The 27859-nt window shown below is 27.6% G+C and overlaps 3 protein-coding genes across 4 annotated transcripts; 1 reads left to right on the top strand and 2 right to left on the bottom strand.

The window, feature by feature from the left end:
• Positions 1-17: 17 nt before the first annotated feature.
• LOC130674893 (26S proteasome regulatory subunit 10B-like) lies at positions 18-5581 on the bottom strand. 2 transcript variants are annotated; one of them, XM_057480343.1, is made up of 6 exons: positions 5227-5581; positions 4905-5029; positions 4795-4834; positions 4322-4660; positions 2938-3204; positions 18-358 (listed from the first exon to the last, which is right to left on the bottom strand). In XM_057480343.1, exons 1-6 carry the CDS (start codon positions 5321-5323, stop codon positions 189-191), a joined length of 1038 nt encoding a protein of 345 aa, XP_057336326.1. In that variant the 5' UTR covers positions 5324-5581; the 3' UTR covers positions 18-188. The 2 variants fall into 2 exon arrangements, with proteins under 2 accessions (XP_057336326.1, XP_057336325.1); XM_057480342.1 differs by having other exon boundaries at positions 19-358; positions 4322-4663; positions 5227-5567.
• Positions 5582-7129: 1548 nt separating this feature from the next.
• LOC130674892 (60S ribosomal protein L15) lies at positions 7130-10048 on the top strand. Its single transcript, XM_057480341.1, has 5 exons — positions 7130-7257; positions 7513-7693; positions 7900-8036; positions 8230-8340; positions 9799-10048. Exons 2-5 carry the CDS (start codon positions 7522-7524, stop codon positions 9991-9993), a joined length of 615 nt encoding a protein of 204 aa, XP_057336324.1. The 5' UTR covers positions 7130-7257; positions 7513-7521; the 3' UTR covers positions 9994-10048.
• A 399-nt stretch (positions 10049-10447) lies between these two features.
• LOC130674889 (tubulointerstitial nephritis antigen-like) lies at positions 10448-21728 on the bottom strand. The gene is made up of 8 exons (XM_057480337.1): positions 21515-21728; positions 14334-14653; positions 12925-12988; positions 12659-12857; positions 12300-12595; positions 12037-12236; positions 10762-10916; positions 10448-10699 (listed from the first exon to the last, which is right to left on the bottom strand). The coding sequence occupies exons 2-8, from the start codon at positions 14650-14652 to the stop codon at positions 10580-10582; spliced, it is 1353 nt and encodes a 450-aa protein (XP_057336320.1). The 5' UTR covers position 14653; positions 21515-21728; the 3' UTR covers positions 10448-10579.
• Between the last annotated feature and the right edge of the window lie 6131 nt (positions 21729-27859).

The raw sequence follows: 27859 nt of genomic DNA, 5'->3' as shown, positions 1-27859 counted from the left end.
TGATACAATGATTAATTTGAGTAATATAGAAACTAATTCGGGTTGGTAAGTAAAGTTGATAGTAAATTCACTATTTATTTAAATTATTTTTATAATAAAACGCATAGATATAATATAAGAAAACTTAAAAAAAAAAAAGTTAAACTGGCTTGTCATTTAATTTCGACTCCAATTTTTTTGTTGTATGATTAGTCCAGATAAGGATTAGGACCAGATACATTTATAATCGCCTTCATAAAGTCTTCCTGAGTAACGCAACTGTGTTGTAAATGTATTGCATAGTATCCTGCCACTGTGCATACATTTCTTAAATCAACTCCGTTAAATCCATCTGTTAGTTTAACAATAGCTTCATAATCTGCAATAAATTATTATTTTTTAATATTAAGTTTAATAAATTATTTTCAAATTTTCAACCTCCGAATTATCATGTTGCAATTTTTTTATAATAAGTAGCGGTTATGATAAAGGTACAGACTATTTTTTGGGTAATATTATATTTTGTGTTAACGATTTTTACTTTTTTATTTAAATTAAAGGTAAAGAAAATTCAATACAAAAGTTTGTGAAAATTAAAAAAAAAATCCGGTTTCAACTTTGATGAAATATTGATTAAAAAAATTTTTTTCTTAACAGAGGTTCGCACTTTTCTCTCTATTACACTCAAACCCACGAACTGTACTATCTTTGTTGCACTTATGTATACAGTAAATGGAAACTTTGGCCGAGTTTTTCTCTTAAACAAACGAATATTATCAAACAATTAAAGCGCACTTCGCTAGATTAGACAGTAGGGTGGCCCAAAAAAACCGACTATTTATTTTTTCGAGTCTCTTATGAAAATTTGTTGGTTTAAGATGTTTTAAGAAGCCTCTCCAAAAATCAGCTCGATAAAAAATTTTCAAGAGGTCGCTCACGAATTTTGAAAATATCAAAAATGATTGGAATTTTTTTTTTCTGAATTTTTTCTTCCTCGTGGCAGCAATATTTTGTATCTGTAAAATTATGACTATGCTGAAAATTTCAGCCCAATATTTAAATATTTAAACGGCGCTCAAGAATTTTGAATATTAACTGATAATATGTAACTCATACTTTGAATTAGTTTTTGTATTTTTTTATAACTCAATTACTGTCATTTCACTTAAATATAACTTTTGCATAACCGAAAATATACAGAACAGTCTTAAACAATAAAATTGGGTAAGATTTGAATAAGCAAAAAAACCTAAAAATTGAATTAAAAAATAAAAAAGTATGTAAATAACCCGTGTAAAAAAAATTTGTTCCAAAAAGATTCCAAAAAAGTTCTGCATGTGGAACTTCTAAACATGAGACAGATTAGAACTTCGAATGGAACTTTTTTTGAACGTTAGTCATTTTGATGATAAATAAAAAGTTTTTATGAGTGAATTTAGAGTAAAAAAAGAACGTTCTTAGAAATTTTTGGAATTTTAAATGGACATTCCAAAAAAAGTTCCATAATCACCACTTTTGGACTTTTTCGAAAGCTAAAAAAGACGTTCCAAAAACATTCAAAAAAATGGTTCAAAAATCGTTACTTTACAACTTATTATAGAACTAAAGTAGATGTTCCAAAAACATTCCAAAAAAGTTCCGGAATTACCACTTTTGACTTTTTATGGACTAAAAAAGGCGTTCAAAAACTTTCCAAAATCACTTCTTTTGCATCTTTTGTAGAATAAAGACGTTCCAGAAGCTTCCAAAATAGTTCAAAAATCACTACTTTTGTATTTTTTATAGAACTAAAAAAAAACGTCCATAAAAAATTCCAAAAAAGTTCCAAGAACGTCCTTTTTTGACTCTAAATTTGCTCATAAAAACTTTTTTTTTACCATCAAAATTACTAACGTTCCAAAAAAGTTCCATTCGAAGTTCTAATCTGTCTCATGTTTAGAAGTTCCATGTGCGGAACTTTTTTGGAATTTTTTCGGAACGAATTTTTTTTACACGGGAATTTATTATTTCTATTTCTCGGGTTGTATTTTTATTTATTATGATACAAATTGATGGTAAAAAAATTGAGAAGGTTTATTATTAATATTCAAGGGTCGCTCGAAAACATCCAAGAGACAGTACTCGGAAACATTCAAAATTCTTGAGCGACGTTTAAATATTTCAATTTTGAGCTGAAATTTTCAGGGTAGTCATGATTTCATAAATATAAACTATAGCTGCCACGAAAAAGAAGAAATTTAGAACAAAAAAATCCTAATTTCGATCATTTTTGATATTTTCAAAATTCGTGAGCGACCTCTTGAAAATTTTTTATCGAACTAATTTTTGGAGAGGCGTCTTGAAACATCTTAAACCAACAAATTTTCATTAGAGACTTAAAAAAAAAAAATAGTCGGTTTTTTTGGGCCACCCTATTAGACAGTCATGCATCAAAGTGCGGTCTGTGTTTTGAATTGAGAGATTTTGGTTCCGAAAAAAATCCAGCGGAAAATATCTGATAACCCCTGAATGGAGAGCAATCAATAAAAATGATTTTGAATATTGTTTTTTTTTTGTTTGTTGAAATAACATTTCAAGACAATAAAATGATAATTTTTTAAATTTAAATATTGTAACACCTAATTTTAAGGATCTTGAATTCCCAGAAATTTCAAACTTTCAAATATTTTTAAATAGTTAACTGAAATTTTATAAATATTATAAAGTAGATGCTATTTTTAAGGCGACTAAAACATCTGCGACCTCATCACGAGACCCTCTAACTATAATTTTCAAAAATTTCCAAAAATCATGTTACAATATTTAATGTAATCAAAATGTTTAAAAAAAAAAAAACTAAGAGATTTACTAATGAAACTGTCAATATAAAAAACTTATTAAAATAAAAAAATATAATCTCAATAATATTGTATTGAATATTTCATATTTAACATATTGATTATAATTAAAATTCCTTACCAAATTCTTTAGCGGTTTTCGGTGCATAAATTTTCAAAATTTCTAATCTCGCCTCTTCATTTGGCAATGGGATTTCAATTTTCCTGGATAATCTTTCCGATGATAATAAAGCTTCGTCAAGAGTATCTAGTTTATTAGTCGTCGCAATTATTAGAATTCGATGCCGGTTACCAATACCGTCTATTCGCTTCAATAACTCCATAAGCGTTCTGTGATTTTTACGATCAAGTTTAGTAGTCTTAGTACCCTCAGGTAATCTTCGACGACCTGAAAAAAAAAAAAATCATTATACAAATATTATTTTTATTCAAATTAATTATTATTAACTCATGCATATTAGGGTGATCCAAAAAAAAACAAATTTTTTTTTTTCTCGGAAACAGGTTCAAAAGTTTCATTTAGATAAAAAAAGACGCCTGTGAAAATTAGAGCTCTTAATATTAACATTAAGAGGTTCCTCATCGCACTTTTCTATTTTCCATAAGAATAACATGGAAAAAATTTTTTTTACGTCTTCTGATTTTTCTAAGTAGCTAACGATGCGTCATAGAAATAATTGGCAGGCATATTTTTGTAGGGAATTAAATGCTCTACAAAAAAAGATTCTTATCATTTTTTGAGGAATCTATTTGTTCAAAAGTTATTTGAGGTTGAAGTCGAATTCGTATTAAATTTTGAGATTTTCTTACTTTTACGGCGAAACTATCAGACCTATTACAAAATATCATTGGACTTTTTTTGTAGACAATTTTATTCCCTAGAAGTTATTTCTAATAAAGTTTTTTCGAATTCCGCATTGTTTTCTAGTTATTTTTATTTGAATGTCATGCTCATAAAAAAAATAGTCTTCTGATCGATTTTAAGAGCTTGACATTAAAATAAAAATAAATAGAAAACAATGCGGAATTCAAAAAAACTTTATAAGAAAAACTTCTAGGGAATAAAATTGTCTACAAAAAAAGTCCAATGATATTTTGTAATAGGTCTGATAGTTTCGCCGGAAAAGTAAGAAAATCTCAAAATTTAATATGAATTCGACTTCAACCTCAAATAACTTTTGAACAAATAGATTCTTCAAAAAATGATAAGAATCTTTTTTTGTAGAGCATTCAATTCCCTACAAAAATATGCCTGCCAATCGTTCCTATGACGCATCGTTAGCTACTTGTAAAAATCAGAAGACGTAAAAAAAATTTTTTCCATGTTATTCTTATGGAAAATAAAAAAGTGCGATGAGGAACCTCTTAATATTAATATTAAGAGCTCTAATTTTCACAGGCGTCGTTTTTTATCTCAATGAAACTTTTGAACCTGTTTCCGAGAAAAAAAAAAAATTGTTATTTTTTGGATCACCCTAATGCATATAACATTAAATAATATTCACCAATAGCATCAATTTCATCCATGAATATAATGCAAGGCTGATTTCGGATAGCATAAGTAAATATTTCATAAATAAATCCAGATGGATCACGGACGGACTTATCAAGTATATCACTCGAGACAACTTTGATAAAATTAGCCTTAAGTTGACTGGCAAGAGCTTGAACTAAAAGTGTTTTTCCCGTTCCAGGAGGTCCATATAAAAGATATCCTTTTGGAATCATACACTTTGATCGCTTGAAGAATTTAGAACGTATTAAATCATACTCTATGACGTCTTGCAGCTCAAGAATTTGATCACTCAGTCCTCCAATATCTGCATAAGTTACATTACCAGGCTCTTCTATGGACATATTGAATATCAGAGGATTAATTTTACAGGGTAAATACCGCATAATAGTCAAATTTATATTTTTACAAACGTGATCAAGCAATCGTGTATTATTTAATCATTAAATTTTATTTAAATCTTACTTTCATGGTCAGTCGGCTCTTCCAATGCTTCTCCCACGGTCTGAAAATAAAATTTTTAATATTATACTTTTTTTAAAGACAAAATAAATAACTAAATCTGAACTACTCACCTGGCTTTCACTTTCTTCGGCTTCAAATTCATTTTCTGATTCGTCATACTGCTTAAGCCAATTGGCAAGATCCTCCAAATCTTCAAGATCCTCCGAATCGTCAAGATCCTCCGAATCTTCAAGATCTAAAAATCAATAAATAATTTTATCATACATACTTTTAAATACTTCAACGAATTGTATTTATGTCACATAATTGTTTTCATGTGCAGTAAATTTGAAAATTTACAGAATCATGATCCAAATTGTGAGGTTAGGAACCAAAACTATTTTGGATTAGTCATAGAAAATGGAAAAAAAGTAAATAAAATAATATACGTACTTTCTTTTAATGGTGACTCAGTTTCTTTATGTTCCATTAGTTTTTCTCTATCATCTTGAACAGATTTTTCACATACGGGATCCATAGCTGCAGCCATTTTTGAAATCTATTTTGATGTTTTGGTTGTACTCGGTGGATTTTTGAACTTTTGGGACTTTGGGCCTTATTCTATTTTTTAATTACGTGGACGTACAGATTCACGTAATATTAATTTACCGAGTGCGAGTGACTAGATATTCACCCTGATTAAACAACTGAATCCGACCGAATTAAAAATTTTAATTCTGTTATATTTTGTCAAATTCTGCATAACAGAATTCAACTGAATTGAAAATTTGAATTTGAATTAAACAGAATAAAACCGATTTAAAAATTTCAAATTCATTTTAATTCAGTTTAATTCGGATTCAGAACCAGAAATTGGAGAATTACTTTTGAATTAATGAGAATTAAATCGAATAGAATTATTTAAACTCGTTTTAATTTTGACAAATTCGGGTTTTCCTGCCGAATTAGACAGAATTCATTTTTAAGTTACGTACCGAATTAACAGAATTTATCTGAACTAAATAGAATTAAAAATTATGATCCTGAAGTTAGCAGACAATTCAAAATTTTTGGATTTTTTTTTGAACAATTAAATTTGAAGAAAAAAAAAACTAAAAATATGCACATGTAGAAAATTTAAAAAACTACAGGTGCAATTTTTTCAAATATTTTTTTTCTTCTGGTTTATCTTCTAAAAAAAAAATAAAAAAATTATTAGACGTCTGCTAACTTCAGTATCATTTAAAAATTTAATTCTGTTTAATTCGATCGAATTCAGTTGTTTAATCAGGGTGATTATCTACTAAATCAAGATTTTAATTGACGAAATTTGTAACGGTATATCGTTGAATTTTTCATTTCTTATTTTTTATTTTAGCTTTTGTCTATATGATTGATTCAAATTTAAATAAATAGTATTGTTGTTGTTTGATCATTTTCAAATTTGTTCTACTGCTGTAAGATCATCTGCATGATTTTACTTTGCCATTTGGCCTATGCCTTGGCATGAAAATTTAATAAATAAATAAATAAATGAAAATAACTGACAGTTGTTTTGAATTGGTAAGTCAAACAAATTTGACAAATAAATTCCAACCGACAAAATTAGAAAATTCTAATTATTAGGGGTGTGCGAATAATTCGAACTTACGAATTATTCGTTCCGAATCGAATATTAATATTCGATTCGAAATCCGAATCGAATAATTCGAATTTCCGAATTATTCGAAAGTTCCCGAATAATTCGAAAAAATTCGAATAATTCGAAAGTTCACGAATAATTCGAAAATTTTCGAATAATTCGCGAATAGTTCGAACAATTCGCGAATTATCGAAATATCACTGGATTTTCTATTGTTTCTAATTTGAATCCCATTACATCGTGTATCAAAATATTCTACTTACGAATAATAGTATACTTTTTGATTAAAAATCAATTATCCGGAGAAAACAATTGCTCAATTTCAATGTATGTTCATCTCTGTTAGTAACATAAAAAATCTAGATATTATTATTGGCAAGAGATCTTTTCAATTCATTTTGGTTTTTATAATTATTAATTTCCGTTTGAAAAAAAATAAATAAGAAAAAGGTTACACATGAAATATTTTAAAATTCTCGAAATTAATTTCTACAAGTTTTTTTATAGAGAATTTATATTAATATTCGATTCGATTCGATTCGAACGATATTCGCACACCCCTAGTAATTATAGTACTTGAATTATCTCGATTATATTCAAAAAACTTTACTCTACCCAACTAAATAATTAATTAATAAAAATTAAAAACACAACATTTTAAAATTTCTGATCTGACAGCCGCCATTTTAAAAATTTGAAAATGGCGCTAGTGTTAAATTACAAAAAAGTAACTTGCGCGCATACCTTCTACATGTTTACTAAATTAATGGCTTTAGAGAGGGCGCAGAACAAAATCATAGCCTGTTTCTTTTCTTTCTAGCCTTGTAGCCGCATCGTGCACCGTAAGTTCAAAATTTATTAATCCTCATAAATAATTGCAATCGCAATTCCCAAACTTTAAACCTTTTGCTATAAAAACTAATTAATTGACAATCAGTCTAATTACCCAGTGATTTTCGTCACAGTTTTTTAAAATCCCCGCTATCAATAAAAATTGCCGACTTAACCTCCACGTGTATCAACGTCTTGACAATCAGTCAAGATCATATTGTTTGTATCGTTTATTGATTAATTAATTTTCTGTTAATTATTTACAGGCGTTCACGATGGGAGCCTACAGTTACATGAGTGAGCTGTACCGCAAAAAACAAGGCGATGTTATGCGTTTTGTTCTTCGTGTCCGTTGCTGGCAATACCGTCAACTTACCAAATTACATCGCGCACCTAGACCATCGCGTCCTGACAAAGCTCGTCGTCTAGGATACAAAGCTAAGCAAGGTATCAATAAATATCAGCTTTCATTTACTTATTTAATTAATTAATTAACTCGATTGGAAGAGGAATTAAATTTAAATGATGAACTGTAACATGCACCACTCTTACGAAATAATGGAGATTATGTCCGACTGATATATTTACAATTATTTGAGTTTATATTTTAAGTGCAATGAACTCTGTCACTAATTATTTTAAATTGATTCCAGGTTTCGTTATCTACCGCATCCGTGTACGTCGTGGTGGCAGAAAACGTCCAGTACCCAAGGGAGCGACCTTCGGCAAACCTAAAAGTCATGGAGTAAATGAGTTGAAACCAACACGCAAACTGCAATCAGTCGCTGAGGTAAAATTTTTAAAAATTCCCGGGATAAATTTTAAAATTTAAACATTACAATGATGACAATTACCTTTATATCGATGATCATTCAGTGATTGATGTATAACTTCCTTGGATGTCTGAAAATTTAAATAATCTGGAGTAGAATTTTTAAAAAGTTATAAATATGAGAAATTAATTATGAAATGATTTATTTTAGGAACGAGTTGGAAGACGGTGTGGAGGCTTGAGAGTTCTCAACAGTTATTGGGTCGCCCAAGACTCGTCGTACAAATATTATGAGGTCATTCTCGTTGATCCAGCCCACAAGGTAAATTTACATATAAATATGAGGGTGTTTCTAAGAAAAAAAACAATTTTTTTTTTTTTGTGGTATCCAAAAATTGAAAGTATGACTAAAAATAAAAATTTTGGTACCATTACGAGCTCTTAAGGGGATACGCTACCGGACCTCTTTCTCACACTCTGAAAAATAAACAGGACTGTCTTTGTTGCACTCGTAGAGTAAATGAGAATTTTAAAACAATTTTTCTCGGAGACGAATTAGAATTTTTGAAAATACGAGATTTCTAGTCCTCTGTTAAGGTTTTAAAAAACGCTAAAGACTCTCTATTTTAGGTTTCCAGTGTTTGTCCGTGAATTGAGTTTAATTGAAAATCGGTTACCGTTACCCCTTAATAATGATATTAAGGTTTGCCTGAATCCATTTTTATATTTTCCATTTAAATAACACGGGAAAAAAATTTTTTTTTTTTAGAATTTTCTAGCTCATAAACCAATTACGGATTTTTATGCACAACAAATGTTTTTGTCGGAAATTGAACGCTCTTCAAAAAAAGTCTCTTATCATTTTTTGATAAATCCCACTGTTCAAAAGTTATTTGAGCTTCAAGTCAAATTTATAGTAAATTTTGAGATTTTTTTACTGTTCCGGCGAAACTATCAGTCTTATCAAAAAATATTACAGGAACTTTTTTGTAGATAATTTTATTCCTTACAAATTATTACAGATAAAGTTTTTCGAAATTCTGCGTTGTTTTCGAGTTCTTTCCAATTCAATGTCAAGCTGTTAAAAAAATAGATTTCTGATTAATTTTAAGAGCTTGACATTGAAATGAAAATAAATTGAAAACAATGCGGAATTTCGAAAAATTTTATTCGTAATAATTCGTTAGGAATAAAATTACCTACAAAAAAGTTTCTATGACATTTTGTAATAAGACTGATAGTTTCGCCGGAAAAGTGAAAAGATCTCAAAATTTACTATAAATTTGACTTGAAACTTAAATAACTTTTGAACAGTGGGATTTATCAAAAAATGGTAAGAGACTTTTTTTGTAGAGCGTTCAATTTCCTACACAAAGTTTTATTGCACATAAAAATCCGTTGATTGGTTTATGAGCTGGAAAATTCTAAAATAGAAAAATGGATTGAGGCAAACCTTAATATTATTATTAAGAGCTCGGATTGGCACCAAAATTTTTATTTTTAGTTATACTTTCAATTTTTGGATGCCAAAAAAAAATTTGTTTTTTCTGAAACACCCTAATAAATATATATATAAAATTTGAATAATAAAACTTCCAAGTAAGGGAGAGACCCAGTACCTGATCAGGGAACTAATACCCGATCACTCATTCATTTACTTTCTAAGTATCGATGTAAAAATTCATGGAGTGATTGGATAGTTGGCTGATCAGGTTCTAGATCTTTTACTACTCCACTGACATAAGAATCGTAAGTAATAAAAATTTTTAAAAAATTACAGGCGATACGTAACGACCCTAAAGTAAACTGGCTCTGCAATCCAGTCCACAAGCACCGTGAACTTCGTGGCAAAACATCCGCCGGTAGAAGCTCCCGAGGTCTTGGCAAGGGACATCGTTTCTCGCAAACCATTGGTGGATCACGACGTGCCGCTTGGCTCAGAAGAAATTCGCTTTCTCTCCGTAGAAAACGATAATAATCTTTTTAAAATTGATATGATGCCGATAAATATACTACATAAAACCATTAAACAGTTAAATATTTTTTTTTAATAAAAAACAAACTCCATTCCATCCGGTATCGTATTAACTTTTATTTACTTTTCAAGCTTAGCTTTTATTTTAATTCATTCAATTGCTCAACTCGGTTGCTAAACAATTTTTTTAATTTTTCCCGGTCTGACAGAATGGCAGTCACCCGTAGGGAGAAATTTTGGCGATACCTTATAAATATATATATATAAATTTATTAGATCTAAGATTTTAATAATTAGTTGGTATATTTATTATACATACAATCATATTATTGAATTACTCATTCGGTAAACTACATAAATAATTAACACATACATTTTAAAAAAATAATACACGCGAGCACTGAATCACACATCTCTTGAGTTATTTAATTGACTTTATTATTATTACTTTATAATAATAATAATAATAAATTTAGTAGACCAATTGAACAACAAGAGATTCATTAAATGCTTTCATTACACTTTATATTATACATATATATTATTAATATTAATATTTATTAAGTATAAATAAGTTTAACTTTGGCTACATTGTTTTTGCCCATATTCCAAGGACATAAGTTTCTATTTCGCACTCGTTTGTTCCTTTTACGATTTTGAAAAGTCCGTTCTCGCCCCAATTTCTTCCCCAGGAGTTCGCGACCAGCTGGAAATTAATTTATTATTTAATTATTTGGATGAAAAATAGCGGGTGGTAATTTTACTTACCCAGTATTTTGTCGGTTGATAATTTCCTTGGAGTTCTTCGCCCCATCCTAGTATTCTGACGGAATGATAACCGCTAGGATAATTTGCTGTTAGGGTTGAATGCTTGTAAATTCCGCTTTGGTAAGTAAAGAAGTCTTGGTACACTCGCATTGTTGCTGTAAAAAAAAAAATGAATGTTAATTACTCCAATTTTTTATTTTATTTAAGGTGGTAGTCTGGTAACTTGGATTTAAAAATTTAATTTGCTTGATTCCAAAGTACAATATAATATATTGAGACTACTATGAAAATTTGAAACTGAAATTCGAAATAGGAACGAGTTTTCAAGAGCGCCGAAGCGCTCGAAACAATGATACTGAAGTCAGTGGACGTCTCATAGTTTTTGGATTTTTCTCAAAACGATAAATTTTAAAAATTGCACCTACAGTTTTTTAAATTTTCTACCTGTGCATATTTTTAGTTTTTTTTTTTTAACTTAATTGAAAAAAAAATTCAAAAATTTTTAAGGGGGATAGCCACTGTGAGGATCGAAAAAATAGGTGATTTTCGGTAATTTTTTTGACTGGAATAATAAAGGAATTTGGGGATCGGGTTTTTTTTTTTTCTAAAGTATACATTGAAGATAATTCTCATAAATTTTCATTTAAAAATATCATGTTGTTACAAAGTTATAAGCATTTTTGTGGAGCAACAAAAAAATTTCCCCCACCACGGTGTCATCTCTAACTCAAAAACGGATTATCAGAAACAAAAAAACCAAACGGCGTTGTAATCTGTATGCATGTGGTTATCGTTGCACATAGGGGATTTTGAAAATTTGAATTTGAAAAAAAATGGCGACATATTAAAAATTTTTTCGTTATTTTTTCTCATTTTTTTTGGAATCAAACAGCCGTAAAAAATCTTAAAAATCAAAATTTTCAAAATACCCTACGTGCAACTTTAGCTACTGAATAGACGAATACGGCAAAAAAAAAAGTTGCGAATCGGTTGATATTTATGCAAATTACAGATGCCACCAGTTCAAAAAAAGTAGTTTCGAGAAAAATGCGTTTAAAGTTTTTAGTCAGTTGACGCGAAGTCACAAAAATGACTATAACTTGAAAAACATTCGGAATTTTCATATAAAACTTTAGATACATATTTTTGAACATATAAACTTTCATTTAATAAAAAACAAAAAAATTTTTTTTTTTAAATTTCACAGTGGCCCCTTAAGACTAATCAAGAATTTTTTAAAAAGAATTAAAATAATTATTTAATTGAATCAAATACCTTGTACGGGACCAGATGTTAAAATTTCTTGCATAATATCTGTTTCATTGCCAAGTCTATAAGCGGGTCCAACTTTATATAGTTCTGTCCTCAATGGATTTTTCGGAGCACGACACCCAGCGTTTTCTAAATTTGTCTTCCTACGTAACTTACATTTGTCATTTTTTCCCGACCACGGGTAACATTCCTCGTCAACGAGACTGTTAATTAAACAAATAAATTAATTACGTCTCCAAGTAATGAAAATTAAAAAATTTACTCACCCGAATTTGCGTACGAAGTGCCAAGCGCGGTCTAAGTAACCGCCGCTGCATCCCAGCTGACCGCGAACGTTACAGGAAATCAGGTGCTGCGGACTTAAATCGACGTCTTCAGAGCCTTTGCTCATCAGAGCGAACCGGTCTGAGGCAACGTCTGCTGTGGAGATGGCCCAAGATGCCCCACACCATCCTTGGTCTTTGACACCAGAAATATCTCTAGGCCACCGCGACCGCGAATCGAACTCCCGGGGCAGTGCCTCGGGGTCGTAGATCCTCCTTACGGGATTCATGTTGTGAATCTGTTTATTTTTACTCATTAATTAAAGTTCTCATTAGTAAATTATTGTAAATAAAATAGCTACCGATTTCGCAGGGTCAAGAGTTCCCAATTTAAGTTTGATACCTTCGTCGAGGGTTCGTCCCCACAAGTCAGAGTAATTTGTTGCCGTCCATCCCAATCTTTCTGATTCCAAATATAGTGAGCTCAGTAAATCTTGATCTATCAGACAACGATTTTCTTCACAAAGTACGTCAGCACGTTGTCCAATTGACGAACATTTACTATTTTTTAAAAATTTTATTAATAATAATAATTTATTTAAAAAAAAAAAAAAAACTGAATAATTACCAAACATTGCAATTCAATTTAAACGTCTGTCCATGATTGTAATATTTTCCCCTGAAGGTACATCCTAAAAAAATATATTTTTTAAAAATACAAAAATTTAAGTGAAAAAATTTTTTCGTAAACGCGGATTATTTTATGATCCTCAAGTTAGCCGACAATTAAAAATTTTCGGACTTTTTTTTAAAAAAATAAATTACAAAAAAAAAATCTAAAAATATGCACATGTAGAAAATTTAAAAAGCTGAAAGTGCAATTTTTTCAAATTTTTTTTTTTCAAATTTACGTTCTAAAAGAAAATCCAAAAATTATTAGACGTCTGCTAACTTCAGTATCATGTCTGAAGTTAGCAGACAATTCAAAATTTTCGGATTTTTTTTCTAACAATTCAATCAAGAAAAAAAAAAAACTAAAAAAATGCACATGTAGAAAATTTAAAAAACTATCTATGCAATTTTTTCAAATTTTTTTTTTTTGCAAATTTACCGTCTAAAAGAAAATCCAAAAGTTATTAGACGTCTGCTAACTTCAGTATCATGCCTGAAGTTAGCAGACAATTCAAAATTTTCGGATTTTTTTTCTAACAATTTAATCAAGAAAAAACAAAACTAAAAAAATGCACATGTAGAAAATTTAAAAAACTATCTATGCAATTTTTCAAATTTTTCTTTTTTCAAAATTTACGGTCTAAAAAAAAATCCAAAAATTATTAGACGTCTGCTAACTTCAGACATGATACTGAAGTTAGCAGACAATTCAAAATTTTCGGATTTTTTTTCTAACAATTTAAGTAAGAAAAAAAAGAAACTAAAAAAATTCACATGTAGAAAATTTAAAAAACTACATGTGTAATTTTTCCAAATTTTTTTTTTTCAAAATTTACGGTCTAAAAAAAAATCCAAAAATTATTAGACGTCTGCTAACTTCAGTATCATGTCTGAAGTTAGCAGACAATTCAAAATTTTCGGATTTTTTTTCTAACAATTTAATTAAGAAAAAAAAAAAACTAAAAAAATGCACATGTAGAAAATTTAAAAAACTATCTATGCAATTTTTTCAAATTTTTTTTTTTTGCAAATTTACGGTCTAAAAAAAAATCTAAAAATTATTAGACGTCTGCTAACTTCAGTATCATGCCTGAAGTTAGCAGACAATTCAAAATTTTCGGATTTTTTTTCTAACAATTTAATTAAGAAAAAAAAAAAAACTAAAAAAATGCACATGTAGAAAATTTAAAAAACTATCTATGCAATTTTTTCAAATTTTTCTTTTTTCAAAATTTACGGTCTAAAAAAAAATCCAAAAATTATTAGACGTCTGCTAACTTCAGTATCATATTATTTCATATTTTTTACGCTCAGAGTAAATTAGAATTTTACTAGAACTCATATTTATTATTTAAGAATAATTACGTCTAAATTCTTCAAAATCCGGTGACGGTGTCGTCAAAGTTATCCCGTGACAATGAGACCAGTAATCGGGACAGCAGTCTTCCTCTCGTGTCCGGTTACAAAATTCGTCACAGTAACAAGTGGTTTGTAAAATTGGCGCGCTGCAATCGTCATGTCTTCCGGGACAACATTTGCCGTTGTTGAACCGACTAGCGCAGTAGGGTCCCGGGGGAAGCCCCGCGTAATTCGGAATCGCGTATATTGCGATCGCGCAAAAATGGACGACAATAAATAATGATAAGTAGTATCGCATATTGCTGTAGTTGTAAATAGACTGCATTCTAAAGAAAAAAAATTATAAATTAATTAACAATTTATATTAGAAGTATATATGTTTATATATTTATGGCAGTTTACTAGACTGGAACATATAGATTTATATCTACGATAATTTATAACATGCGTAATATATATATACATATTATTGAGTATGAGGTTTATTTTAAAAATCTCGGAGCCATTTTTTACGCAACATCAAACATACTTTATTATTATTATTATTATTATTATTATTATTATTATTATTAGTATTGTATGCACATAAGATACTAATCCTAGGGCCAATTAATCTCTTTTGTTTAAACTTTTAATACCGGCTATATTTATATCAAGGCAATGTACTTTTGATCTTTTATTTATAGACTAGATTATTAAAACATACACATATATATGTATATATTATATATATTTATATTATGAAATAAAAAAAACAACTATTTAAAAGTTAAAAAAAATGAGTAACCTTTGAATGAAGATTCTGAGCAAACTGTCAACTTGACGTAAAACGTCAATAACATATTTTTTGTAGGAAATTTAATTATCTAAAAAAATGCTCTCATACATTTTTATCATATCTCGCTTGCTTTAGACGCAATTTCCCTTTAAAGCGAACGTCAAGACAAAAGTTTACCGCGTATTTTAAAATCGCATTTACGCGCCAATTTTTAGAGATACGATAAAAATGTATCAGGTCATTGTTGTTGAGAATTGAATTTTCTTTATAAAACATCTGATTCATTTTTCACGTAAACTCAGTTATTTACGCGCTATTTTAACTTTGGCAAAAATTTATTTAAAATTTAAATTAGAATTTTTTTATTTTCACTGATCAATAATTTAATTAATTTATTGATAGTAAATAAAAAAAGTGACTGAATTACGAAAATAAAAATGGTAATTTAAATTCATTACGTTGATTTAAATGTCAGCTTTAAAAAAAAATCAATTTAAAATTTTTATTTTGTAATTAAAAAAAAATCAATTTGTCTAAAAAAAAAAAAAAAAAAAAAATATGTGAGGAATTAAGAGACATTTAGTATATTTGTCATGAATCATGATTTAATTTTTGGCATTTATCCAACGATGCCACGTAATAGCATTCCATCATCGTCAACATCATCCTCGTAATCGCTATCACATCATCACTAATAAACCCGTACACATAATTCTCAATAATAACTACAATTACAATGCCTTTGATCTTGATTTTGAAATAAAGTATTTCCATCTGGTGATATTTTAAATAGAAAATTTTAGCGGCTAATTTAATCTGGCGCAGAAAATGTGCAATCAATTAAACCTCGTGTCAGTCAAACCAGCTCAGGCCGATTTTATTTGTTGGCATAATAGCAAATACTATATACTATGTACTCATCACATATATATACTACACTACATACATTGTTCTTGACCCATTTAGTTTCATTAACGACAAGTGGGCGGTGGACACGCGTTGTTGTGATGCATTTTATAAAATATGCATATAAATATAACGCCCACGTTAATTTATTGATGATGCACTTCATCATCATTTAGTCATATATTTATCTAGTCATCTGTATATATATCTATATATATATATATTCAATGCATATATGTATTCATGAATGCAATTAATAATTCATCGATTTTATTTCCGGTATTTTTATGTTTAATGTCCACAGAAAACAAGAATTTCTGGGCGCAAAAAATTTTTTGTAGTATGAATTGAACACAAAAATTTTCTAGGCGCGAAAAAAAAATTTTTTTAGGGCCAAAATGAATTTTTAGGGCTGAGAAATTTTTTGTGTTCATGTCAAAATGCAAAATATTTTTGCGCTAAGAAGTCTTTTTTTGTGTATGTATGTATATATATGGGTGTTTAAAAAAAAAAAACACAATTTTTGTTTTTTTTTATGGTATCCAAAAATTGAAAGCATAATTAAAAATAAAAATTTTGGTAGCATTCCGAGCTCTTAATAATGATATTAAGGTTTGCCTCAATCCATTTTTATAGTTTCCATTTAAATAACACGGGAAAAAAGATTTTTTATTTTCAGAATTTTTCAGCTCATAAGCCAATCAACGGATTTTTATGCACAACAAATTTTTTTGTAGGAAATTGAACGCTCTTCAAAAAAAGTCTCTTATCATTTTTTGATAAATCTCACGGTTCAAAAGTTATTTAAGCTTCAAGTCAAATTTATAGTAAATTTTGAGATTTTTTTACTTTTCCGGCGAAACTATCAGTCTTATCAAAAAATATCATAGGAACTTTTTTGTAGATAATTTTATTCCTTACAAATTATTACAGATAAAGTTTTTCGAAATTCTGCGTTGTTTTCAAGTTATATCCATTTCAATATCAAGCTCTTAAAAAAATAGATTTCTGATTAATTTTAATGCTTGACATTGAAATGAAAATAAATTGAAAACAATGCGGAATTTCGAAAAATTTTATTCGTAAAAATTTGTTAGGAATAAAATTTCCTACAAAAAAGTTTCTATGACATTTTGTAATAAGACTGATAGTTTCGCCGGAAAAGTGAAAAGATCTCAAAATTTACTATAAATTTGACTTGAAACTTAAATAACTTTTGAACAGTGGGATTTATCAAAAAATTATAAGAAACTTTTTTTGTAGAGCGTTCAATTTCCTACACAAAGTTTCATTGCGCATAAAAATTCGTTGAGTGGTCTGTAAGCTAGAAAATTCTAAAAAACAAAAAAATTTTTTCCTATGTTATTTAAATGGAAAATAGAAAAATGGATTGAGGCAAACCTTAATATTATTATTAAGAGCTCGGATTGGCACCAAAATTTTTATTTTCAGGTATACTTTCAATTTTTGAATACTCAAAAAAAAATGGTTTTTTCTGAAACACCCTAATGTATATTATATGTAGACATAAACTTGTTGACTAACACTTGGGTAATTTTGTTTTTCTTATTTATTATCAGTGACTTAATCTACCCTATTATGTCAGATAAGAGATTAAGTATTAAAACAATTAAAATAAGGAACAAGTTATATGTAAGTGTACTCAGCAATGTCAATAGATATGTTTACGTTGCATTTTTTTTTTTGCTAATTGTTCTCGGCTATACAATTTGAACACTGGGTCATAAGAAACTTTTCTGTTGTTAATTTAGTGAACTGCGCGGTTTAATTTTAATCTGTAATTTTATCGCACATTGTTTAGCGTATGAATAATTAATATTTTAATAAAAATTGATTATTTTATTTCCTATGGAATTATAATTAATTTTTTTTAATGAATAAACAAATGATTTTTTACTTCCATGGACTTTGAATTGAAATTGCATCAAAAATATTACAGATACAGTAAAAATGTATAGATGCTTTTTTTTTAGAGAATTAAATTTCCTACAAAAAGTCTATGATCGACTTTTGCTGTAAAGTTGACAGTTCACGTGCAATTTTTATTTAAAAGTCAGATTCACTTTTTTAAAATAAATATTTTTTTACTTCCATGGTCTTTGGATTGAAATTTCATCAAAAGTATCACAGTTACAATAAAAATGTATAGATACTTTTTTTTAGAGAATTAAATTTCCCACAAAAAAGGTCCTATGGTCTTTTCCCCTAGAGTTAATATTTTCCATGCAAAAATTAAAATACTAAAATCTTTTCCTTAAAAAAAAAAAAAAAAATTCCCGCCTATCGATGACACCGATCTGTCTAATTACCCCGTAATTAAAGCTCTCTATAGTTTCTCTGTGCTAGAAATTAAAGCGCGGCTTCTCGCACTTTTTACTTACCCGCTGACGTCACAAATTAACAAAAAAACAATAAAATTCCTAATTAAAATTAAAAGAAAATTAAAAATCTAATTTTATATTTATGATAATAATAAAAAAATGTAAGTAACTCATATTAAATTACAATAAGTAAGTGGATTGTTGATATGATACTTGAACACGATACCGTTTCCGGACAATTCTCACGGACGATTAAAAAATTATAAAATAATTCACCTGTAGTCTGTTATTTTTGAAAAAATAAAATTTACAAGCATTTATTAGTTAGACCGTATAAATAATTTAATAGAACATCCGGTAATAGTAATCTGTGTACAAGCATAAAAGAAAATACCGATTACAAGTTTGCTTATTTCCCCCTCCCGCCCTTTCGCGGCTCCGCGATGTCGATAACCAGGATTAAGTCATCGTGTAAATTTAAAAAATGACTCTTTTTATTGCTCTATGATATAATATTGTCTAATCTCTAGTACTTTAGTGTCTACATATATGTACATATTTATATATATAGTAAGTAATAAGATAATCGGTACGTTTGATCATACACTCATTCATCCGATCGTCAATTAACATTCCAATTAAATTATGTATCACTTATGGATTTAATAATTAGATAATTATTCATTTATGTTCTTATCTACTTTTTTTTGGATGAATAAAAAATTGATTGGCAATTAAAATATTTTTTTTTTTTTATTAATTATGATTTAATAGAAAAAATTTTAAGTATTCAGTGACCTTGTGATTTATCGTAATTAATCTAGATATTGACATAATAAATCTCCGCATTCTTTAGTAAATGATAACAATTTTCTATATTTATCATTTACGAAATATAAATTCTTTAATAAAAATAAAAATAAAAAAAATTTTTTTTAAATGTGAAATTAAATTTTTAAAAAAATTAATAAAATAAAAAAAAAATTATTTACATAAAAAAAAAAAAAGTTAAATATTTATATTGCGGTATTGCGGTTTAGTTTTAAAAACACGATTCAAATTCAGTGACAACTTGCAAAGCATGAATACAAAATCAGCAGTAAGACGAAAGTTAAGTAAAGAAAAAAAAGTCAGATAAAAAATTCTACAGTAAAAAAAAAATGCTGGGCTGCAGAGCGAAAAAAAAAAAATAAATCCTTGGGTGAAAAATTTTAAACAATTAGTAATTTAATAACTGGTTTATTACGAGGACGCGCTGAACCAGGATATTTATTTATTTATATTTTTTTTTTATTATTTATTGACTGAATAATTTAAACAATGTGCCGATGTCGAAATGGAATTAGAAAAAAAAAAAAAAATAGATTAAATACTCCATTTTATTTCATAACATTGCTAATGTTTACTTGATAAAATGCCGTTAAAATGATAAAATGATAAATGATATAAATTATATTTAGTATGCAAATATTTATAAATTGTTCGCTAATTGATAAGTGAGATCTTGTTTTTAATTAACGTTATGACTCGCGAGTTAAAAAAAAACATCAATAAAACCTTAATTGCATTTTTTATTTCATTAACGTTTACTTTATTTACGCGATTTCTTTAAAACTATCGCTCCTACGCAATTTTGTATCCTTATTAATTTTATAGAGAATTAAATTTCCTACAAAATTGATCTCTATAAATTTTTACTTAAACTCAAAAGTTCGTGAGTTATTTTAAATTCAAAATAAATTAACAATCAATTTTTAGTCTATTTCCGATATCGTTCAAATAAAACCGCCAAAACTTTTAAAATATCGATCCCACGCAATTTTGTGTTCTTGTCAATTTTATAGAGAATTAAATTTCCTACAAAATTGATCTCGGTAAATTTTTACTCAAACCCAGTAATTCATGAGTTATTTTAAATTCAAAATAAATTAACAATCTATTTTGAGTCTATTTCCGATATCGTTCAAATAAAACCGCCATAACTTTTAAAATATTGATCCCACGCAATTTTGTGCTCTCATCAATTTTGTAGAGAATTAAATTTCCTGCAAAATTGATCTCTTTAAATTTTTACTCAAACCCAGTAATTCATGAGTTATTTTAAATTAAAAATAAATTAACAATCTATTTTGAGTCTATTTCCGATATCGTTCAAATAAAACCGCCATAACTTTTAAAATATTGATCCCACGCAATTTTGTGCTCTCATCAATTTTGTAGAAAATTAAATTTCCTGCAAAATTGATCTCTTTAAATTTTTACTCAAACCCAGTAATTCATGAGTTATTTTAAATTCAAAATAAATTAACAATCTATTTTGAGTCTATTTCCGATATCGTTCAAATAAAACCGCCATAACTTTTAAAATATTGATCCCACGCAATTTTGTGCTCTCATCAATTTTGTAGAGAATTAAATTTCCTGCAAAATTGATCTCTTTAAATTTTTACTCAAACCCAGTAATTCATGAGTTATTTTAAATTAAAAATAAATTAACAATCTATTTTGAGTCTATTTCCGATATCATTCAAATAAAACCGCCATAACTTTTAAAATATCGATCCCACGCAATTTTGTGTCTCTGTCAATTTTATAGAAAATTAAATTTCCTACAAAATTGATCTCTATAAAATTTACTCAAACCCAATGATTCATGAGTTATTTTAAATTCAAAATAAATTAACAATCTATTTTGAGTCTATTTCCGATATCGTTCAAATAAAACCGCCATAACTTTTAAAATATCGATCCCATGCAATTTTGTGTTCTTATCAATTTTATAGAGAATTAAATTTCCTACAAAATTGATCTCTTTAAATTTTTACTCAAACCCAGTAATTCATGAGTTATTTTAAATTCAAAATCAATTAACACAATCAATTTTTATTCTACTCTCGTTATCGTTTAAATAAAACCGCCATAACTCTTAAACTATCGATCCCACGCGATTTTTAGATCTTATCATTTTTACAGAGAATGAAATTTCCTACAAAATTACTCCCAACAATTTTTTACGTATCTTTAATAATTAACAAGATATTTGCATTCGCCAGTAAAAACTCGACTGAATTCACTCCGAAAGTAAATTAATTTAAATTTTAAAAAATCGTTAATTGTTTAATAATTAAGCAGTGTACACAATAATTAATTACTTTACTTACATAAAAAAATTAAGTAGCAAAATTTTCGAAAATCACTTATTTAAATTTAAAAAAATTTTCTTCTAATAATTAATTAATAAATAAATTAATAAAAAAAAAAAAAATAATAAAAAAGAATTTAAATGATCGAGATGTTAGCGGGTTGAAATCACGAGCCGCACTGACTATGATCTACAGTAGCGGAGGTAAACTATCAAACTAAACTTTAAGTATTCGATTTAAACTCGTCGACGTCGAGGCATTTCTTCCCGCGCGTCATATATGTAATATCACACACTCTTGTTATTATTATTATATATATTATCGCGGTATGAATACACATATGTATATATATAAATATATGAGAGAGAATAAGTTTTATTGGAGAACGTCTGATCAAAACTAAAATCATCTCGTCATACTGGGTAACGATCGATAATAAATTAATAATATAAATATATATATCGATAAAGATAAAATTCTTTATTGATTATATCATTTGTATATTTATATGGAATTAATTTTTAAGTGACATGCCATTTGTATGTATGACGTCTTATCAGTATTTTTTTATTATATATTTAAATGATTCATTGGATTTTCTTCAATGAAATTATCATTGTTTTCTCGGTTATTTTATTTTATTCATACTGGGAACTTTACTGTGACTATTTTGGTGAGGTCATCGTATTGGTCGTGAGGAGTAATTAATATTGGTAATTGTTTTTTTTTTACTTGGGACTGATAAGTCTCTGAAGAGGATCAAGTGGCATGAGGTGTCTGAGGTGGAGGGGAATATTTCGGGTTAAATGTGTCGGAATAATTGGTTATTGATGTACGTAATGGTCGGTGCATATTTACTGTAAGATGATGGTGGGGATGAGAAAGCCTTGGAAGTATATTTAATATTGTTTTTTTTTTTAGATTTAGTTACTTGCATTCTTAAATTAAAATTTTTATAATTTTTTTTGGCGAATTTTATTTTTTAAAATTGCTGTAAGATGGAAGTAATATACAGGTCAAATATCGCTGTAAGATGGTAGTAAAAAAATATGCCAAAAATTGCTGTAAGATGAAAATCGAAGCGGCAAAAAAATGCCGTAAGATGGAAGCGATTTACATGCCAAAAGTGGCTGTAAGATGGTAGTAAAAAATATGCCAAAAATTGCTGAAAGATGAAAATTGAAGCGGCAAATAAATGCCGTAAGATGGAAGTAATATACAGGTCAAATATCGCTGTAAGATGGTAGTAAAAAAATATACCAAAAATTGCTGTAAGATGGAAATCAAAGCGGCAAATAAATGCCGTAAGATGGAAGCGATTTACATGCCAAAGGTGGCTGTAAGATGGTAGTAAAAAATATGCCAAAAATTGCTGTAAGATGAAAATCGAAGTGGCAAATGAATGCCGTAAGATGGAAGTAATATACAGATCAAATATCGCTGTAAGATGGTATACACTGAGAAAAAATTTCTCTTTGGACAATTAAATTGGTTTTATTAAATTCTGTTAAACTAAAATTTATTTGGGACAACTACATTTTATTACGTCAATATAATCTATTTTATCATTTTTAACAAATGATTTAATAGACTCTATTTGGTTGACATTAATATTTCTCTCTCTAAGATAATAAAATATTTATTTAATGGACAACTAAACTATTTTATAGTACCAACAAATCCAAATATTAAAGTAAAGTATTATTTTATTAACTCTAATAAACATTACTTAGATACAAAAAAATTTATTCATTGACAATAAATACATATATTTGTTCGAGGTTAATAAATATATATTTGAACCTAATGATTATTGATTTAAAAAGTTATGGTGTTAGGCAGCAGCAGCGGGAGTAGTTCGGTGCTCGCCACTAGATCGCGCCCACCATTTATGGTGTCCCTGGTAAGATACTTATTTCAGAGTTCTTATATTCGCCAGCTTAAAGCATTCATGGGACGGATTATCCGTGGAATATTATCGATTATAGTGGTATCCTGTATTACACTATGACTTAAATGTTTCATGCTAAGGTTTTTCTGAACAATCTTGGTCATAGTGCGAAAAAGTACGTGGCAAGGAAATAAATTATTCTTTTAAATATGCATTTAGTTAACTGTTAAATAAATATCCTGTCATTTTAAAATAATATTCAATTATTATTAATAACACATTCTCTAAAGATCACTCATATATTTCATTATGACTACTTTATAGACTCTACAGGTAATCAATTTGATTTTATTCTTTCTACTGAACGCGTAGCTTTACTTTATATCTTTACTAAATATTTTATAGTTTCTAAAAACTAGTTTTGTTAGTGTATTATAAAATATTGAGTTAAAACTACCAAATATATGATTGGCAACGGGCAATCAAATCATTTTCTTGTCATAACTAATATTTAGTTGTCAGGAGAAAATATTTTTCTCAGTGTAGTAAAAAAAATGCCAAAAATTGCTGTAAGATGAAATCAAAGCGACAAAGAAATGCCGTAAGATAGGTATATAATTTTAAAGCTTGCTGTAAGATGTGGATACTAAATTATGCGAATATTGATGTAAGATGGAAGTATCAAATGTATTTAAAGTTTATGTTAAAAATGAATTTAAATTAATTGAACGAAATTGCTGTAAAATCGATAAAGTTTAAAATACTTAAGAAATAAAAGTTTTTTATACTTGATAAAAATCTTTATTATTTAATTAACGAAAATCTTAAAAATAAAAAAAAATTCTAATAAATCGAAACTAATTTAAATAACAAAGCTAGTTTAAAAAACCCATTGAATTGCATTATTGAATTTGTACAATAACAAAATAAAAGAAATCAACGACAATGACAAATATAACTAATAATAAATCCACGTACAATTTAACAGTCATTCAAAGCACACGGCAATTAAATTTGTCACGGAATTATGCAAACAGTGATCTCGTAGCTATAGATATAGATGATATAGTATGTCGCATTAAGGTTTGCATACATACACATCTGTACAAGTTAAACAAAATATGCGTAAAGGTATGACGGAGTTTAAAAATTCACTGTGACTGACAAGGCCACTAATTTAATGTACATTTAATGAGCTTTTTAATAGTTAAATCCTCGTTCATATTATAGTGTAAATATATAAACAACTTGTCGTTTAATTTTATTTGCATTTACTTACTTACTGCATTACAATAATCCGTCATTCCACTTAATTATTTTTAAATTCAACTGACAGCTTCCGTTTGCAAATTTACTCTGCAAAAATTTTTACGGAGTCAATAAGGATTAACTGGAGTGCAAATTATGAGTGAGAGTGGATCCAATGGGGGCAATTTGAACCTGTGCGGATTCGATGCTTTTTTTATTCCAAGTAGAAATTTTTAACTGATATTAAAATTGCGGAGTTAAATACAAGGAGTAGAAATTCATATTTATATTAATTTTTTTTTTTATATAAATTAACTCAAATATTAAAACTGCATAATCAGAGTGCCAGAGTCAATTTAAATTAAAAATAAACCTCTGATTTTTATGTGTACCACAAAAGTAACATAAAAATTTTAAATTTAAATCTCTTTAATGTTAAAACAACTTCAATTTCCTGTTTTTATATTTTATTGTTAGTTATTATTACATACATACACACGTAGTTTTTTTTCAGGATTCTTTTTAGTAGGTCTTAAAACTACGACAGACTTAACCGGCATTCCAGCGACTTATAAAAGAATCACACACTACACTAAACTATTGTGAATACAAACAGTTGTATTAATAACTCGAAACTCTAAAGAATAACTTTAGTGTGTATATAATAGAGGAAGAAAGAGAGTTCACGCCCTATTAAATAAAACACATAAAGAATTACTATAATTTTACGGAAATTTAAAATAGCGATTATCAAAAGCCGCACTGAGAAACAAATTTTCTCCTGCCAACTAAATTTTAGTTATGACAAGAAAATGATTTGATTGCCCATTGCCATATTTGGTTGTTTTAACTAAATCTTTTGTAATCCACCAACAAAACAAATTATAAAATATTAATAGAAACTATAAAATATTTGGTAAAGATTGATACGCGTTTAGTAGCAAGGATATAATCAAATTAATTACCTGTAGAGTTTTTAAAGGAGTCATAATAAAATGTATAAGTGATTATAGAGAACGAGTTATTAATAATAATTGAATATAATATTGAAATAACAGAATATTTATTCAACTGTGACAAAAATTGTTCAAGAAAAATATTAATATTAAACATTAATGTCATAGTGTAATACAATATACCTCGATATTACTATCAAAAGTTTTCAGCGAATATATCGTCCCATAAATGCTTCAAGCTCGGAATATATAAACTCTGAAATAAGTATCTTACCAGAGACACCACAAATGGTGGGCGCGATCTAGTGGCGAGCACCGAACTACTCCAGCTGCTGCTGCCTAACACCATAACTTTTAAATCAATAATCATTAGGTTCAAATATATATTTATTAACCTCGAACAAATATATATATTTATTCTAAATGAATATATATTTTTGAGTCTAAGTTAGTATTCATTAGAGTTAATATAATAATATTTTGCTTTAAATATTTTGATTTGTTGGCACTACACAATAGTTAAGTTGTCCATTAAATAAATATTTTCTTAACTCTACCAAATGATTTTATTATCTTAGAGAGAGAAATATTAATGTCAACCAAATTAAATCATTTGTTAAAAATGATAAAATAGATTATATTGACGTAATAAAATTTAGTTGTCCCAAATAAATTTTAGTTTAATAGAATTCAACAAAACCAATTTAATTGTCCAAAGAGAATTTTTCTCTCAGTGCGGACACGTCTCGAGTAACGACTCACTGGATCGCGATCATTGTGATTATAATTATAATCATGACTAACTTTATATTTTATTTTAAATTTAACGATGAATTATTCTCGGGTGTTATACATATACAATTTAAAATAATCTTGACCCATTTGTGAAAATAATTAATTGCTTAATAAATTTATTGGATGAGAGTTTGTTGGTTTAAAAAAAACATAAATATGGCTAATAAATTTTATACTATTTTTATTTTATTCTTAATTACAATAGTTTTTATTACTGAAAAATTAAAAATTTATAATTCACTTAAGTTTCAAAAATTTAATAAATCAGGAAAAAAATTTCCCGCGTATTTTTATTAGACTTTCGTTACCCTTCTCTTTAAACCGCTGTAACTTTTAAACTATCAGTCCTACGCAATTTTTTGTTCTTATCAATTTTATAGAAAATTGAATTTCCTACAAAATTGATTTATAAAAATTTTCACTTAAACCCAATAATTCATGAGTTATTTTAAATTCAAAGAATAAATTAACACGATCAAATTTGATTCTACTCTCGTTATCGTTTAAATAAAACCACCGTAACTTTAAAACTATCGATCCTACGCAATTTTTTGTTCTTATCAAATTTGTAGAAAATTTAATTTCCTACAAAATTATTGTCTATACATTTTTTCATATCTTCGGTAATTACCGAGATATTTTGGTTACAAGTAAAGATTGAGTTGAAAAAAAAAAAAATTGGCGCGAAAAAAATCAAAAATGCAAGTAATTAATTTTTGAATTTATTTTTAAAATAAAAAAAAGTCGAGATAAATTTAATTAGTCGAAAAAAATTTGTTTTTATGTCGGGTAAAAAAATAAATAAAATAAATACACATGTTACTGATCCAAGACATTGACATATGTGTGTATATATATGTATATATGTAAAATAATATATAAATGTCTAGTCGCCGCCGTTAACACGTTTAGCGTCAAAACAACACGTTGTTTCACACGGAGTTGTTAAATTTAAAAACCCCATCATCAGTCTAATCTCTTAATCCGACATAAAATTTTTTTTTACTTTCGTTTTTTAAAAATCGTTAAATTATCTGGTACTCAATAATAAGACCTCGTAAAAAAAATATATTACACATTTTACATGCAACTGCGACTATAAAAAATTTATAAATATATTACATATTTATATATAACTATTTTAAATTTATTTTCAGTAAAATTTGTTTTACTCTTAATTGACTTCAAGTAAAAAATTTAAATTCCCCACGAAAAATTTGCTGAGTATTAAATACAAAATTGAATTAAAAAATTAAATTATTTATAAAAAAAATTATATTTAATTTTTAATCTGAATATTTTAAGATAAATAAAAAAAATAATGATAAATTCAGTGGTTAAAATAAATATTTGAATAAAAAACAGGATATCCTGTGTAATATATATTTTAAAATAACACGATTGTTTGATCGATATAAGCATAGTTACTTTCTTAAAACATGCTCTTAAATAATTAACAAATATTTTAAACGA

This window comes from Microplitis mediator, chromosome 9 (assembly GCF_029852145.1).
Source record: "Microplitis mediator isolate UGA2020A chromosome 9, iyMicMedi2.1, whole genome shotgun sequence".
Lineage (NCBI taxonomy): Eukaryota > Metazoa > Arthropoda > Insecta > Hymenoptera > Braconidae > Microplitis > Microplitis mediator.
Note: the sequence above shows the minus strand (reverse complement) of the source record. Positions and strands in the feature narration are given on the sequence as shown.